The 15,000-nt window shown below is 50.3% G+C and overlaps 1 protein-coding gene across 1 annotated transcript in view; it reads right to left on the bottom strand.

The window, feature by feature from the left end:
* Positions 1-15,000, bottom strand: part of kif21b (kinesin family member 21B) — an 83,017-nt gene that overhangs the window by 50,929 nt on the left and 17,088 nt on the right. Inside the window, exons 2-5 of the mRNA XM_061219211.1 lie at positions 5,896-6,118; positions 4,725-4,907; positions 2,181-2,333; positions 635-769 (exon numbers count right to left, since the gene is read on the bottom strand). Coding sequence (XP_061075195.1) covers positions 635-769; positions 2,181-2,333; positions 4,725-4,907; positions 5,896-6,118 — 694 coding nt within the window. The remainder of the gene's footprint in view (positions 1-634; positions 770-2,180; positions 2,334-4,724; positions 4,908-5,895; positions 6,119-15,000) is intronic.

Raw genomic sequence — 15,000 nt, forward strand, 5'->3', positions numbered from 1 at the left:
ACCGATATGGTAGTAAATACCCTCAAATTATAGGTGGCAGTCTGCACATTAATCTCAGATTCATTATTTAATTTCAAATCCAATGTGAAGAACAGAAATTGTACCACTGTCCAAATACTTACAGACTGAACTGTACACACACACATAAACACACACACACACACACACATTCACACACTAATGCATGCAAGCACATATCCCTGTGACAGCTCCAAAGTGCCAAACTCTACAAGCTAACACATCTAAAGTCTTGCACCTTTTGTGAAATCTTTCACGCTTCATGGCAATGAGACACTTCTTCAGCAGCAAAAATAATGAAGTCTCAGCTCACTCCTGAGTGACTTACGGCTGGTGTGTGTGCATCAGAATGAAGATGACAGAACAGGGTGCAGGGTGGTGTTAATACGTAAGCTAACACCACAACTAAGCATAGACAGGGGTTTCTATTTTGGCAGATCTATGCATTTGAACAGATAAGCTCTGGACTGACTATGCCCTACTGAAAAAAACAGCTCAAGCTAGGTTTTGAAGCAGCTGGTAGCTGGTTGATGAGTTCAGACCAGCTCCATACTCAACATGGTTTGTCCAGCTCAAGCTGTGTTTTGAAGCAGCTGGTCATAGCTCCCCCTCTCACCAGGTCTCCCGGCTGACACATCCTCATCTGGCACAGGTGTATGGTGAAGATGGCGTGAGATCTGGAGCTCTGAGCGTTCATCTGGGTGCTGGCCGTGGTGCGGGAGAGAGCCCCCAACTTCAGACACTGCAGGAGCTACAGAGAGATAGAGGTGTGTGTGAGAGAGGTGTGTGTGTGTGTGTGTGTGTGTGAGAGCCCCCAACTTCAGACACTGCAGCAGCTACAGAGAGAGAGAGAGAGAGAGAGAGAGGTCCAGATGTGTGTGTGTGTGTGTGTGTGTGTGTGAGAGAGAGAGCCCCCAACGTCAGACACTGCAGGAGCTACAGAGAGAGAGAGAGAGAGAGAGAGGTGTGTGTGTGTGTCTGTGTGGGTGAGAGAGAGAGAGCCCCCAACTTCAGACACTGCAGCAGCTACAGAGAGAGAGAGAGAGAGGTCCAGATGTGTGTGTGTGTGTGTGTGTGTGAGAGAGAGAGAGCCCCCAACTTCAGACCCTGCAGCAGCTACAGAGAGAGAGAGAGAGAGGTGTGTGTGTGTGTCTGTGTGGGTGAGAGAGAGAGAGAGAGTGGGTGTGTGTGTGTGTGTGAGTGTGAGAGAGAGAGAGAGCCCCCAACACTGCAGCAGCTACAGAGAGAGAGAGAGAGAGAGAGAGAGAGAGGTGTGTGTGTGAGAGAGGTGTGTGTGTGTGTGTGTGTGTGTGTGTGTGAGAGAGAGAGAGCCCCCAACTTCAGACACTGCAGCAGCTACAGAGAGAGAGAGAGAGAGGTCCAGATGTGTGTGTGTGTGTGTGTGTGTGTGTGTGTGTGTGTGTGTGTGTGTGTGTGTGTGTGAGAGATAAAGAGCCCCCAACTTCAGACACTGCAGCAGCTACAGAGAGAGAGAGGGAGAGGTCCAGATGTGTGTGTGTGTGTGTGTGTGTGTGTGTGTGTGTGAGAGATAAAGAGCCCCCAACTTCAGACACTGCAGCAGCTACAGAGAGAGAGGTGTGTGTGAGAGAGGTCCAGATGTGTGTGTGTGTGTGTGTGTGTGTGTGAGAGAGATAGAGAGCCCTCAACTTCAGACACTGCAGCAGCTACAGAGAGAGAGGTGTGTGTGAGAGAGGTCCAGATGTGTGTGTGTGTGTGTGTGTGTGTGAGTGTGAGAGAGAGTGTGTGTGTAGGGGTGTGTCTGTGTGAGTGTGTGTGTGTGGGTGTGTGTGAGTGTGTGAGTGTGTGAGTGTGTGAGTGTGTGTGTGTGTCAGTGTGTGTGTGTGTCAGTGTGTGTGAGAGTATGTGTGTGAGTATGTGTGTGTGTGTGAGTGTGAGTGTGAGTGTGAGTGTGAGTGTGTGTGTGTGTGTGTGTGTGTGTGAGTGTGAGTGTGTGTGAGTATGTGTGTGTATGTGTGTGTGTGTGTGAGTATGAGTGTGTGTGAGTATGTGTGTGTGAGTGTGAGTGTGTGTGTGTGTGTGTGTGCGTGTGAGTGGGTGTGTGTGTGTGTGTGTGTGTGTGTGAGTGTGAGTGTGTGTGTGTGTGTGTGTCTGTGTGTGTGTGTGTGTGTGTGTGTGCGTACCTCCTCCTCAGAGTTGACCAGGCGGGAGGTGACTCCAGTGGTGTAGATTCCTCCGCTGGCGTCCTCATGGATCTTAATGTTGGACTTCCTGTTCCGGGAGGAGTCCAGGTCCCGCGTGCTGTCAAACAGGTCCAGGATCTCCTCGTTGTAGAGCTGGACACACACACACAGACACACGTGCACACACACACACTATTACCCACCGGAGAGTGAAGGATCTTAATGGAGAAGATGAAGATATACTTTCTTGAACCCTGTGGTTCAATTTAATCCATTCTAGTTCCTAAAGAGCAGTGGGGCCAGTGTCTTAGTCAAGAGTATACCTAACCTGACCTGTATGCCTTTCAGTGTGTGTGTGTGTGTGTGTGTGTGTGTGTGTGTGTGTGTGTGTGGAAACCAGAGTACCCATGGGGAGAACATGCTCCCGACCAGGACTCAAACCCAAAACCCTAGTGGCCCAGTGCAGGTGAATGTAGCCAGAGATCCATCTTTACCACAGCGGACCTTCTGGTTGTGTACAATGGACACAGCAGCTGTCCCTCAAATAGGGTTTGACCAATAACAGACCAGTTCCTCTAATGACAGAGAAACAGAGCCAGGGGGGTGGGGTTTGGGACTCAGACCTCTAACAGTATTAGAGAGACTCAGTGAGTGGACATCACTGCCCTCCCCAGGGGACCCATCACACCCAGCTGAGATTTTAAATTCAGCTCCATATTGTTCTTAATGGCTGACCGGCACAGAGGCGTCCGTCAGGCACATTTCACCCGGCTTCACCCGCCAACACTGTCCACCAGGGGGCGCTAAAATCACCATAACATTCACCTGATTTCATAAGAATTGTAATAATACTCTTAATAATATATCACATTTTTAATTTATATACCACCTGTAGAGTAAAGGATAAACGCAGCAAGGTTCATCAGAAAATAAGCAATAATAAGACATCCCTTATTTCCAGCTTACCGTCAGGCACATAGAATCAGGACAAAACTAAATGCTGATATTTCTGGTATTTATCCAGTGTGGTCTTTACTGATACAACGAATATCGAATCAGACCTGGTTCAAATACAAAATCGTTTTGGATTCAAAAACTTTTTTGTGCTCGATTGATCTTGCCTGGTACAACTGAGCCAAACCAAGAGGTGGGGTTTGCACATTTAATCGGTTCCAATACACCAGACACACTCAGGACAGTGTCGAAAAGTATCTGAATTCAAAATAATGATGTATCTCAGGTCTGATGCGGATGTCCTGGTGTTGCTGGTCTCCTGTTGTGGTTTATAACCCACTCCATGCATCTTCCCCATACAGAGAGGCATTCTTCACTGTAATGTGCATTTCAGGACTCAGACACGCTGCTGTCGGGCTGCAGAGTATCGACAGAGGACAGTAGAGGTGAAACGGATCTCGGTCTGCGGCAGAAACACACATCAGCCTCCTCAAACCCAATCAATACTGCATGTCTGCTTGAGTGCAGAACAGCCGGCCGCCAAAGGGTCAATCAATCATCCGACAGCTGGCCGCAGGTCAAAGCAAACAAGGACACATTCGATTCAGTAAAAACACAAATATAAAACACACAGGGGACCAGGATCAATATGAGATCAGTCTTTCTGTTAGGGTCATTATAATATCCACTCTGGATGAGGCAATCAGTGTCTGATAATCAGGGGTGGAGCTCCATGCAAATGCAGTCTCTGTGGGCCAGCTTAAGACTGTCAACCTTTTAAGCCCCCTAAAAACTCCCCACCCCACCCCCTGAGACCCCACATATTGGTGATTTCTGTAATGCTTTTTCAGAGATGTTATGCCATCCCATGAGCCTGTTCCACAAAGCAGGATTACAGTTTAGCTGGCTAGGTGCACTGAGTAAAACCTGGAGCCCTCCCAAATCTGGAACATGGACTGAAGAAGAGCTGCTATGGGTTCTACTCAGCAGTTATATCCAGTTATTTAGCTGACACTCGACTCAGTTGATAAGACTAAGCAGAGGCCAATCCCCTCTGGAGCAATGTGTGGTTAACAGCAGCGCTGATCTGAGTGTGGTGACACTGATCCCAGTGACACAGGCTCTCACAGCAGTCCTGCTCAGTGACACAGGCCCCAGTGCGGTGCTCAGTGACACAGGCCCCAGTGCGGTGCTCAGTGACACAGGCCCCAGTGCAGTGCTCAGTGACACAGGCCCCAGCACAGTGCTCAGTGACACAGGCCCCAGCACGGTGCTCAGTGACACAGGCCCCAGTGCGGTGCTCAGTGACACAGGCCCCAGCACGGTGCTCAGTGACACAGGCCCCAGCACGGTGCTCAGTGACACAGGCCCCAGCGCAGTGCTCAGTGACACAGGCCCCAGCGCAGTGCTCAGTGACACAGGCCCCAGCACAGTGCTCAGTGACACAGGCCCCAGCGCAGTGCTCAGTGACACAGGCCCCAGCGCAGTGCTCAGTGACACAGGCCCCAGCGCGGTGCTCAGTGACACAGGCCCCAGCACGGTGCTCAGTCACACAGGCCCCAGCACACTAAAAGCCCGTTCCCCCCTCACCTCCAGGAACTGGGCGCTGACTTTGAACTCCGGGGGCTGCCCCCCCCCGGGCTGCGCCCCCCCGCGGCGTCGCTGGATGCCCTGGAACAGCTGGTGCACGGCGCGCGGCACGATCCCCTGCTCGCTGTCCGCCACGTTCACGTCGAACCCCGTCCCCATCGTGTACGTCTTCCCCGAGCCCGTCTGCGCCCGGGAGACAGAGATAATCTCCGTCAGAGAGAGAGCGCGCGGGCTGAGCTGCTTCCTGTCTCAGAACAGAGGTCAACAGGAAGCTGCTGAAAAGGTTCCACCTGTCAGTCTTGTCTGAAACATCTCAGTGACACAGGCCCCAGCGCCTGGAGAGCAGTGGAGTTTTGTACATCATGGTATTTAGTTCATGCTTTTTTCCAAAGTGACTTACAGTTGATTAGACTAAGCAGGGGGGAATCCCCCCTGGAGTCATGCATCATGGCTACACTGGGGCTTGAACCACCAACCTTCCAGGTCCCAGTCAAGCACCTTAGCCACTAGCCTACAGGCTGTGCCGAGTATGTGCAGGAACAACATGCACAAATTCTAATATATTGTGTAGTATGTAGTCCAGTCTTATCCAAAAAGGGCCGGTGCAGGATTCTGATGTAGCTATGAGGGTCTGAGCCAATGTGCTGGTGAGAAGCTGGGTGGCGACCTGTCTGTAGGCGAACACAGTAAACATAGTGGTGTACCTGTCTGTAGGCGAACACAGTAAACATAGTGGTGTACCTGTCTGTAGGCGAACACGGTAAACACAGTGGTGTACCTGTCTGTAGGTGAACACGGTGGAGGTGTACCTGTCTGTAGGTGAACACGGTGGAGGTGTACCTGTCTGTAGGGGAACACAGTGGAGGTGTACCTGTCTGTAGGTGAACATGGTGGAGGTGTACCTGTCTGTAGGTGAACACGGTGGAGGTGTACCTGTCTGTAGGTGAACACAGTGGTCATACCTGTCTGTAGGTGAACACAGTGGTCATACCTGTCTGTAGGTGAACATGGTGGAGGTGTACCTGTCTGTAGGTGAACACGGTGGTCATACCTGTCTGTAGGTGAACACGGTGGTCATACCTGTCTGTAGGTGAACACGGTGGAGGTGTACCTGTCTGTAGGTGAACACGGTGGAGGTGTACCTGTCTGTAGGTGAACACAGTGGTCATACCTGTCCGTAGGCGAACACGGTGGCGTTGTAGCCCTCGAAGCAGCCCTCGATCAGCTTGTGCACGCAGGCGGAGTAGATCTGCTCCTGCTGCGCCTCCATGTCGAACACAAAGTCGTAGGTGAAGGCCTTGTCCTTCCCCAGCAGCACCTGGGGCTCCCCGGGCGTCACCAGTGTGCAGATGTGGCAGCCCTCGATCTTCTCCTTCGCCATCTGCGGCCGGATCCTGAGACACAGACGAGAGACACACAGCAGATCACACACGGGGCCGCGTGACTTCCTGCTGATAGATCAACTATAAATAATGTGTTATTTAGCCGACGCTTTGATCCAAAGTGACTCACAGTCGATGAGACAAAGCAGGGGACAATCCCCCCTGGAGCAATGAGGGTTTAACAGCTGTGTGGATCTTATTGTGGCTACACTGGGGCTTGAACCACCAACCTTCTGGGTCCCAGCCAAGGACCTTAACCACTATGCTACAGGCTGCCCCATAACGAGATACCAAGAGCAAAGGCCTAGCCACACCCGATAACTATAACTATACATGTATCGTTTTAAAAATCTACAACACAACTGTAACAACGACAGTGATGAACGATATTGTTCGGATCACTTTCAGAATGTTTTTTTTCCAGCTGCATAAACGACAACTAAACGATAACCCCACTCAACCCCACAGAATAAAGTGTAAAACTAAATAAATAAAACAAAAGATTTACTTGACTGATTGATCAAGTGTAAGAGGGAAAGATCAAAGGGCAAGGGTAGTATTTTGCCGTTCAAAGCAAAGCCCTATATATTTATGCCTATATTTTTTTACAAATAATATTTGTAAAAAAAGTTTCTCCAGGAAGGATTGGCACATATCTATGATCTATTATAACAAACTTTGAAATGAATGTCTGACGTACAGTGAGTGAGTGAGTGAAAGAGAGTCACAGTCAGACCGTGTGTAAGGTCTGTGGATCTGCAGCAGTCCAGATACTGTCGTCATAAGTGCCTTGTGATTGGCAGGATAATCATTCATGTTGAGCTACAGCTGCAGGGCTCCACAGTGGGGGTGGAGCTTGGGGGGGGGGTCTCAATGCGTACCAGATAGACTCAACTGCTACAAGTACAGGCTGCTGAAACAGCCATAGACACTGCAAAAAATATTTGCAATGTATTATTTCATTTTTTTAGTCTCATATTGACATTTATGATGTCAGTAGATATTTATTTTACTTCTTTGCTAAATAGGATGAAAATATTGCCAATGAGACAAAGACAGTTTGCCAGCAGGATAACAAAATTTCACCGGTCAAGCAAAAAACTACAAGCTAGTATTTTCTACTTGAGCGAAATAAAATCAGATCTTACGTCTTCATACAAGAGTAAAACATTGTAAATGTTTTCTGCAGTGGCTGTGGCAGCCCACAGAACCAGAGCCCAGAGCCCAGAATCCAGAGCCCAGAGCCCAGAGCCCAGAGCCCAGAATCCAGAGCCCAGAGCCCAGAGCCCAGAGCCCAGAGCCCAGAGCCCAGAGCCCAGAGCCCCACAGCCCAGAGCCCCACAGCCCAGAGCCCAGAGCCCCAGAGCCCAGAGCCCAGAGCCCCACAGCCCAGAGCCCAGAGCCCAGAGCCCAGAACCCAGAGCCCAGAGCCCAGAGCCCAGAGCCCAGAGCCCAGAGCCCCAGAGCCCAGAGCCCCAGAGCCCCAGAGCCCCAGAGCCCCAGAGCCCAGAGCCCAGAGCCCAGAGCCCCAGAGCCCAGAGCCCCACAGCCCAGAGCCCAGAGCCCAGAGCCCCACAGCCCAGAGCCCCACAGCCCAGAACCCAGAGCCCCAGAGCCCCAGAGCCCAGAACCCAGAACCCAGAACCCAGAACCCAGAGCCCAGAGCCCAGAACCCAGAACCCAGAACCCAGAGCCCAGAGCCCCAGAACCCAGAACCCAGAGCCCAGAGCCCAGAGCCCAGAGCCCAGAGCCCCAGAGCCCAGAGCCCAGAGCCCAGAGCCCCAGAACCGTCCAATCCCACCGATGGGATCCGTCACTCTGACATGTTAGACTGACCTGACTGGCTGATTGGACAGGGCCAGGAGAAGGAGGTTCATTTTACCAGGTCAGTGAGCACCAGGGCAGAGCCAGATCAGATCACCACCATCACGCAAGAGGCTCCTCTGAACATGCATTTAAACATGCATTTAAACATGCATTTAAACATGCATTTAAACATACATTTAAACATGCATTTAAACATGCATTTAAACATGCATTTAAACATGTATTTAAACATGCATTTAAAAACCATTCAGCCCTTAATTTCCTAACAAAAACCCACGTTTCTGGGGGTATCTTTATTTAAAATTTGAGTTGTGTTCTATCTATTATGTGTGTTCTGTGTATTTTCGTCATTCTTTTAGCTGTATGAAGCACATTGTACTTTATGTAAGAAAGTATTATTATTATTATTATTATTATTATTATTATTATGATAGTATTTCCTGAAATACGTAAACAATTGCACCACTGCTAGATGCTTCTCTTTAAACACTGCTCAGTAACGCAATAACTTCTGAACAGCACGTTAGATTCTGATCAAGAGATTGATAGATTGAGACACAGTTAACGCCGTCATTATTAAAACCGCCAAGGCCAGAGGTGCCAGTCAGAGAGGTGGGTCAGAGAGAGGTGGGTCACAGAGAGGTGGGTCAGAGAGAGGTGGGTCAGAGAGAGGTGGGTCACAGAGAGGTGGGTCACAGAGAGGTGGGTCAGAGAGAGGTGGGTCACAGAGAGGTGGGTCAGAGAGAGGTGGGTCACAGAGAGGTGGGTCAGAGAGAGGTGGGTCAGAGAGAGGAGTGTCCTGTGGAAGTGAAACAGACACTGACACCCTCTCTCCTCTGAGCCTCATTAGCCCAGAGAGGAGCATCGCTGCTCGTCCAGAAACACTGCGCACCTCGTCTAAAGCAGGAGGAGGGGGGGGGGGGGGGCCCGTGCCCTGGTTATGAGAGGAAGTGAATAATTACCACAGTCACTCCCCCCCCACCTCCTACCCCCCCATACTGGGCTGATGGCCCAAGGCACTGCTGTCCTGGGGCAGCAGAGCCCCCCCTCACCCTAACACACTCCCCTAACCCCCCCCCAAAACACTGCAGGCCTCAGCTGCCTCCTCCCACACCAGACAGCTGCTCACTCTCAGGCTGGGTGGGGGGGGGGGGTTAACTGGAGTGCAAATCCCATGGGGGGGGCTCAGCTTAACACAGATACAGTGTCGGGGACAGGGTTCCACACTGTGTTGAGTACAACATTAATACTGACCCCCCGAGTATGAGGTGTCATCTTGTACACCTCTATTTTCCAAGTCGGAACACCAGGAGATTTCACACCAACAGAGCCTCTGTTCCACCCTGCACTGTTTGTAAGGATGGATGGATGGATGAGGTGGAGAGGGAGAGAAGAATGTTTTTGCCAACTGATCAGGGCATGATGGGGTGGCAGGCTGAAAGAGCCAGGACACCGGGGAAGCGTCTCCTACAGCACAGTGTCCCCATCGCTGCACTGCAGCAGCAACTTCGTTTTCTTAGTCTCCCACCCAAGTACTAACCAAGCCCACACCTGCTTATCTTCAACCATTCACCAGGAGCAGGGTGCATGATGGACTGGCTGTATACACCCACACTGCCACAACGTACCTTCCCTCTGTTGCACTCAGAAACATGTACAGTATAAATGCTTAAACATTGAGGAAGTCTTCCAGTATATTCAGTTAAATTAAAGTTTATTTGAAGCACGCTTTTTTACAGAGACTGTCACAAAGACGCTTTACAGAGGGGCAAAAAAGAAAGGGCAAACACCATGCCAAAATAGCACAAATACAGGGCTAGGTGGGGAGAAAAACCCTCAAACAGTGGCAACAAATATCCACTTGTGCATATTCACACCAGCCTAAAAAATATATCAGGCAGAAGCAGTAAGCCTCCTAGCCTGTGGGTGGCGCTGCATGTGAAAGAGTGAAAAAATACAGTGCCTTTTCTTCCATAGGCGAAGGCCACAACAGTTCAGTTGCTTTACTGGCTCCTTTACACAAATGTCAACCAGTCCAACAGTGGCAACACCACCAAAGAAAACAAAGAGAGCCTTGTGAAACCTGCCAATTAGACGGCGTCGTGTGGAAAGGGGGACCGGGATCGGGAATAAATCCAGGGTCTGGTTTGTTTGAGAACAGGGCCCCCAGGGGCGATAAATACAGCTTTATATCTCCCCCCGATCCTTTCAGTCTCACTAAGCGGTGAATCGGCTTAAAGGGGCTTTACCATGAACAACACGAGACTGAGTAATTCAGCCAATTCAGCGTCATTAAGGAGACATCGCTCCCCTTTCTGTGGGTCCGGTCCGAGGCTGTTTACCCCCCCTTCCCCTGACAGCACGGATCAGAGAAGCCAGGCAGCGCAGTCCCCCGCTTCACTGTTGTTAATCCTCTAGACCAGGGCTGCCCAACCCTGCTCCTGGTGGTCTACCGTCCTATAGGTTTTCACTCCAAACCCTAACAAGGCACACCTCATTCAACAGCTAGAGCAGGGCTGCCAAACCCTGCTCCTGGAGGTCTACTGTCCTGTAAGTTTTAATTTCAGCCTGAATATGGCACATATGATTCTATTAATCAGCAGCTCAGTGAGGTCTCTAGCTGATCTACAGGATGGTAGATCTCCAGGAACAGGGTTGGGCAGCCCTGCTCTAGCTGTTGAATGTGGTGTGCTTTGCTAGGGTTGGAGTGAAAACCTATGGGACAGTAGAGCTCCAGGAAAAGGGTTGGGCAGCCCTGCTCTATGCTGAACTTGAGACACCGTGTGTTGTTGAAGCGGTGGAAGGGGTTATGACACGCTAGCTCTCTGTCCAGGAACAGCGCTGATGACAGGGCAACAGGGCTGAGCAGTTCCTCTCCACCCTGGCACACGAGGGCCGCGGTTTGTATTTCTCCAACAAAACAGACCTCCCCCACCCCCCACACCCACAGCGCCTGAAAAAACAGTTCAGTGGGTCATGAGCGGGGGTGGAGGAAATGAGCCCCCCCTCATTTCCCTTCCACGAGATAGCAATGGGAGGGAGCACTTCCTCGCTGTAACATCCAGCTATGCCAGCAATGGCAGCTTGAAGATTCAGCTGGTCAAGCCGGTCATAAAGCTGGTCTAGCTGGTCTAGCCGGGTATGTGCTGGTCAACCACCATGACCAAGCTGGTCATAAGCTGGTCTCGCTGGTCAACCTGCTAGTGCTGGGAGCCTGTCTGAGCTTTAAAAACATAGCTGGTCAAACCATGTCAAGCTGGGAGCCGGTCTGAACTGGCCAACCGGCTACCAGCTGTTTCAAAACCTCCTGAGCCACCCTCCTTCCCTGTATTCATCTCTCTCAGGGAGAACCTGCTCTGATTGGGCCACAACCATGATGGTCTACGGGGGTACGCTCCAGTGAAAAACCCTGACTGTCGCTAGGCTGAGAAAGCTCAGTGCGGGGGTACAGGCGTGGGGAAACATTTCAGTGTTTCAGTGCACGCTCGTAAACATTCATTTTAAAAGCTCCCACAAATGCTATCAAAAGGTGATCAGTTTGCCACATCTGGAACCCATCATTACACAAGAATTTTCACACGACAAACCCCCGGGCAACAATGTTAACATCAGTGTCCACACTTTGTCATCAGCCGACAATCAAGTTCTCGGAAACAAAAACAAGCAAACAGAGCAGGGCAACAGTCCAGGAGCTTTTATTTCCGGTCTCTATGACACTGTTTGGTGTGGAGACAGTGCATTAACCCTTCGGAGGGCAGGTTTAATGGAATGTTTTTTTCAACAGTCCAAGTCAGTGTTCTAGAACTCATTGCCTCCAGTCACCAGCGCTGGTTGTGACATCAGCATTAGAATGCGCAGAACATTCCGCAACACTTTACTCAAACTCCTCGTCATAAGGCTGACATAAACGCCTCGTCATAAGGCTGACATAACAAGCAGCAACATCTGCCATAACATTTCCCGATAAAAGAATGACAGTTTTATATCAACTGACATCATGATGTCATATGTAGGACAGCTGTTATGCCAGCCTAATGGCGAGGGGTTTGAGTAAAATGCGACCGCCCAGCACTGATACTCCTGATTCTACTCATTAACAAGACCTTGATAGGAATCAGCTGTCATAGTGCTGGACATTGTGACCTCACTCCTTAAAGGGTTGAAACTAAAGAAGTGTAGGTGCAGTGCACATCAGTCAGTCTACGATCCCTCAGGGAGCGTTGTTTGTTTTCAGAAAGAAAAGCCTTAAAGGAAATTGCCTTTATTCCAGCAGCTGCTGGTGATCATACGGTCCCGTGCCGCCGGTATGGTTATTAATTGGGCGACGCAGACAGGAAGTAGAGGGAAGCCCACACACAGAACCCCCCCACCCCCCGCTGATAACTGCCCAGACTCTGACCCAGTCAAATAAACACTCAGGACGTGTTTATCGTCTGTGTTCTCAGCCTTTTCATCACTGCGAAGGCTGCCTGGCTGGCAAGCAACTCTCCCCCACCCCTTACCCATCCATTACTGCACATTACATTACATTACATTAGTGCCACATTATGGGCCGTTTGCCAGAGTGACTAACACAGGGTTCACACAGCATCCATTATACAGCTGCATGTACAGTACTGACGCGCTGAAGTCATTCTGCTTGGGCACGTTGCTCAAGGGAACAGAGTCCTCCCTGGAAACCAAACCTGTGGGTTTGACTGCAAAAAATGATATGTCAGCTCAAGTGTTTTTTTTTATTTAATCAAACTTTAAATCTCATTAAAATCTTATATCTGAAGTAGAACAAACTAACTTGTTATAAATGACTTTGAGCTTTGAAAGTGAACTTCTCTCACCCCGCCGGCAACCCTTGACATTAGCCAAACTGTCGCACATCACTGGCAATCTTTTTAATCTTTTAGTGTTTGATCCTAAAGCAATCACACGTCACACACAGGTCTGCTTGCTGCCAGTTGAGAGCAGACAGAAGAGGAAGACCTGTCACAGGTCTGCTCACTGCCAGTTGAGAGCAGACAGAAGAGGAAGACCTGTCACAGGTCTGCTCACTGCCAGTTGAGAGCAGACAGAAGAGGAAGACCTGTCACAGGTCTGCTCACTGCCAGTTGAGAGCAGACAGAAGAGGAAACACAGAGACCAGTCACAGGTCCTGTGAGCCCGGCAGTCACACGGAGGAGCGAGAGCGAGAGCGAGAGGGAGGGAGGGAGAGAGAGAGAGAGAGGGAGAGGGAGAGGGAGAGAGAGAGCGAGAGGGAGAGAGGGAGAGAGAGGGAGAGAGAGGGAGAGGGAGGGAGAGGGAGAGAGAGAGAGGGAGAGGGAGAGGGAGAGGGAGAGAGAGAGAGGGAGAGGGAGAGGGAGAGAGAGAGAGGGAGAGGGAGAGGGAGGTCACTCACTGCAGATTGCAGCGATTTCTCCGTTTTTAACACTGCTTGCCTTGTGACAAGAAAAGCCTTTTCAACACAGAGGCAGGTTTCCACCTCTCTGCTGGTTTACTGAGCCCCGTGTTTAGGTCTGGAGCCGTTTTCTTTACATGCTGATAGCGTGGATTTGCATAGATCCCACTCTCACTCCCTCCCTCTCCCCCTCTCTCTCTTTCTCTCTCCCTCTAACTCACTATCCCTCCCTCTCCCCCTCTCCCCCTCTCCCCCTCTCTCTTTCTCTCTCTCTCTCCCCATCTCACTCTTTCTCTCTCCCTCACTCTCTCTCTCCCTTCCTCACTCTCTCTCCCTCTCTCCCTCTCTCCCTCACTCTTTCGCTCTCTCTCTCTCGCTCTCTCTCTCCTGGCAGGGCCAGATTACCCAGCAGGCTTTGTGCCAGACAGGATATTTACATGTTCGGGGAGATCAAAGCCTGCTGCGCTCTATCACTCACACACACTGCTATACAAACACCTGGGTCAGCTCTCCATGCAGGCCAGCCACCCGGCCTTAAACACTCATTCACAAATTACAGCTGTGTGCTTTATATATGGCAGCACGGATGGTGCAGTGGGCAGCACTGCCGCCTCACAGCAAGGAGGTCCTGGGTTCGAATCCCCGTCGGCCGGGGCCTCTCTGTGCGGAGTTTGCATGTTCTCCCCGTGTCTGCGTGGGTTTCCTCCGGGTACTCCGGTTTCCTCCCACAGTCCAAAGACATGCAGGTTAGGCTGATTGGAGAGTCTAAATTGCCCGTAGGTATGAGTGTGTGAGTGAATGGTGTGTGTGCCCTGCGATGGACTGGCGACCTGCCCAGGGTGTATTCCTGCCTTTCGCCCAATGTATGCTGGGATAGGCTCCAGCCCCCCTGCGCCCCTGTTCAGGATAAGCGGGTTAAGATAATGGATGGATGGATGGATGCTTTATAGACTGTAAATGCACACACAAATACTGTATATTCATAGCAACATACTGTATACAGGGCTGGCTTCACAGACACAAATGAAGCTCAGTCCTGGACTAATGTGTGTGTATATATACATATATATGAATAGCTCACAATTTAAAAATACATATACTGTATTCCATCCATCCATTATCTTATCTAACCAACTAAACCTGGCTGTCCAACTAACCAACCAAACCTAGCTGTCCAACTAATCAACTAAACCTGGCTGTCCAACTAACCAACCAAACCTGGCTGTCCAACTAACCAACTAAACCTGGCTGGTCTTAGGAGGTTGACTGGGTACTGGGCATTACATAGATTACATTATTGGCATTTGGCAGACGCTCTTATCCAGAGCGACATACAGTTGATTAGACTAAGCAGGAGACAATCCTCCCCTGGAGCAATGCAGGGTTAAGGGCCTTGCTCAAGGGCCCAATGGCTGTGCAGATCTTATTGTGGCTACCAACCTTCAAACTACGCTACAGGCGTACAGGTTTAAACACGAGGGCAGCTTTAAACACTAGGCTTTAGTTCAAAAAGACTTTCCACCCAGAATCAACTTCAAAAATAATTAAGGAAAAATAACAAAGCAAAATAAGGAAATAGTGCCTAACTAAGCGGAGTCACTGTGCAGCGAGCAGAGGGGTAAAACCAGAGGAGACGAACGAATGTGGGTCAAACATGGGAAACTCTCTGGGGCAAATG

The sequence above is a fragment of the Conger conger genome, chromosome 14, assembly GCF_963514075.1.
Source record: "Conger conger chromosome 14, fConCon1.1, whole genome shotgun sequence".
Classification (NCBI taxonomy): domain Eukaryota; kingdom Metazoa; phylum Chordata; class Actinopteri; order Anguilliformes; family Congridae; genus Conger; species Conger conger.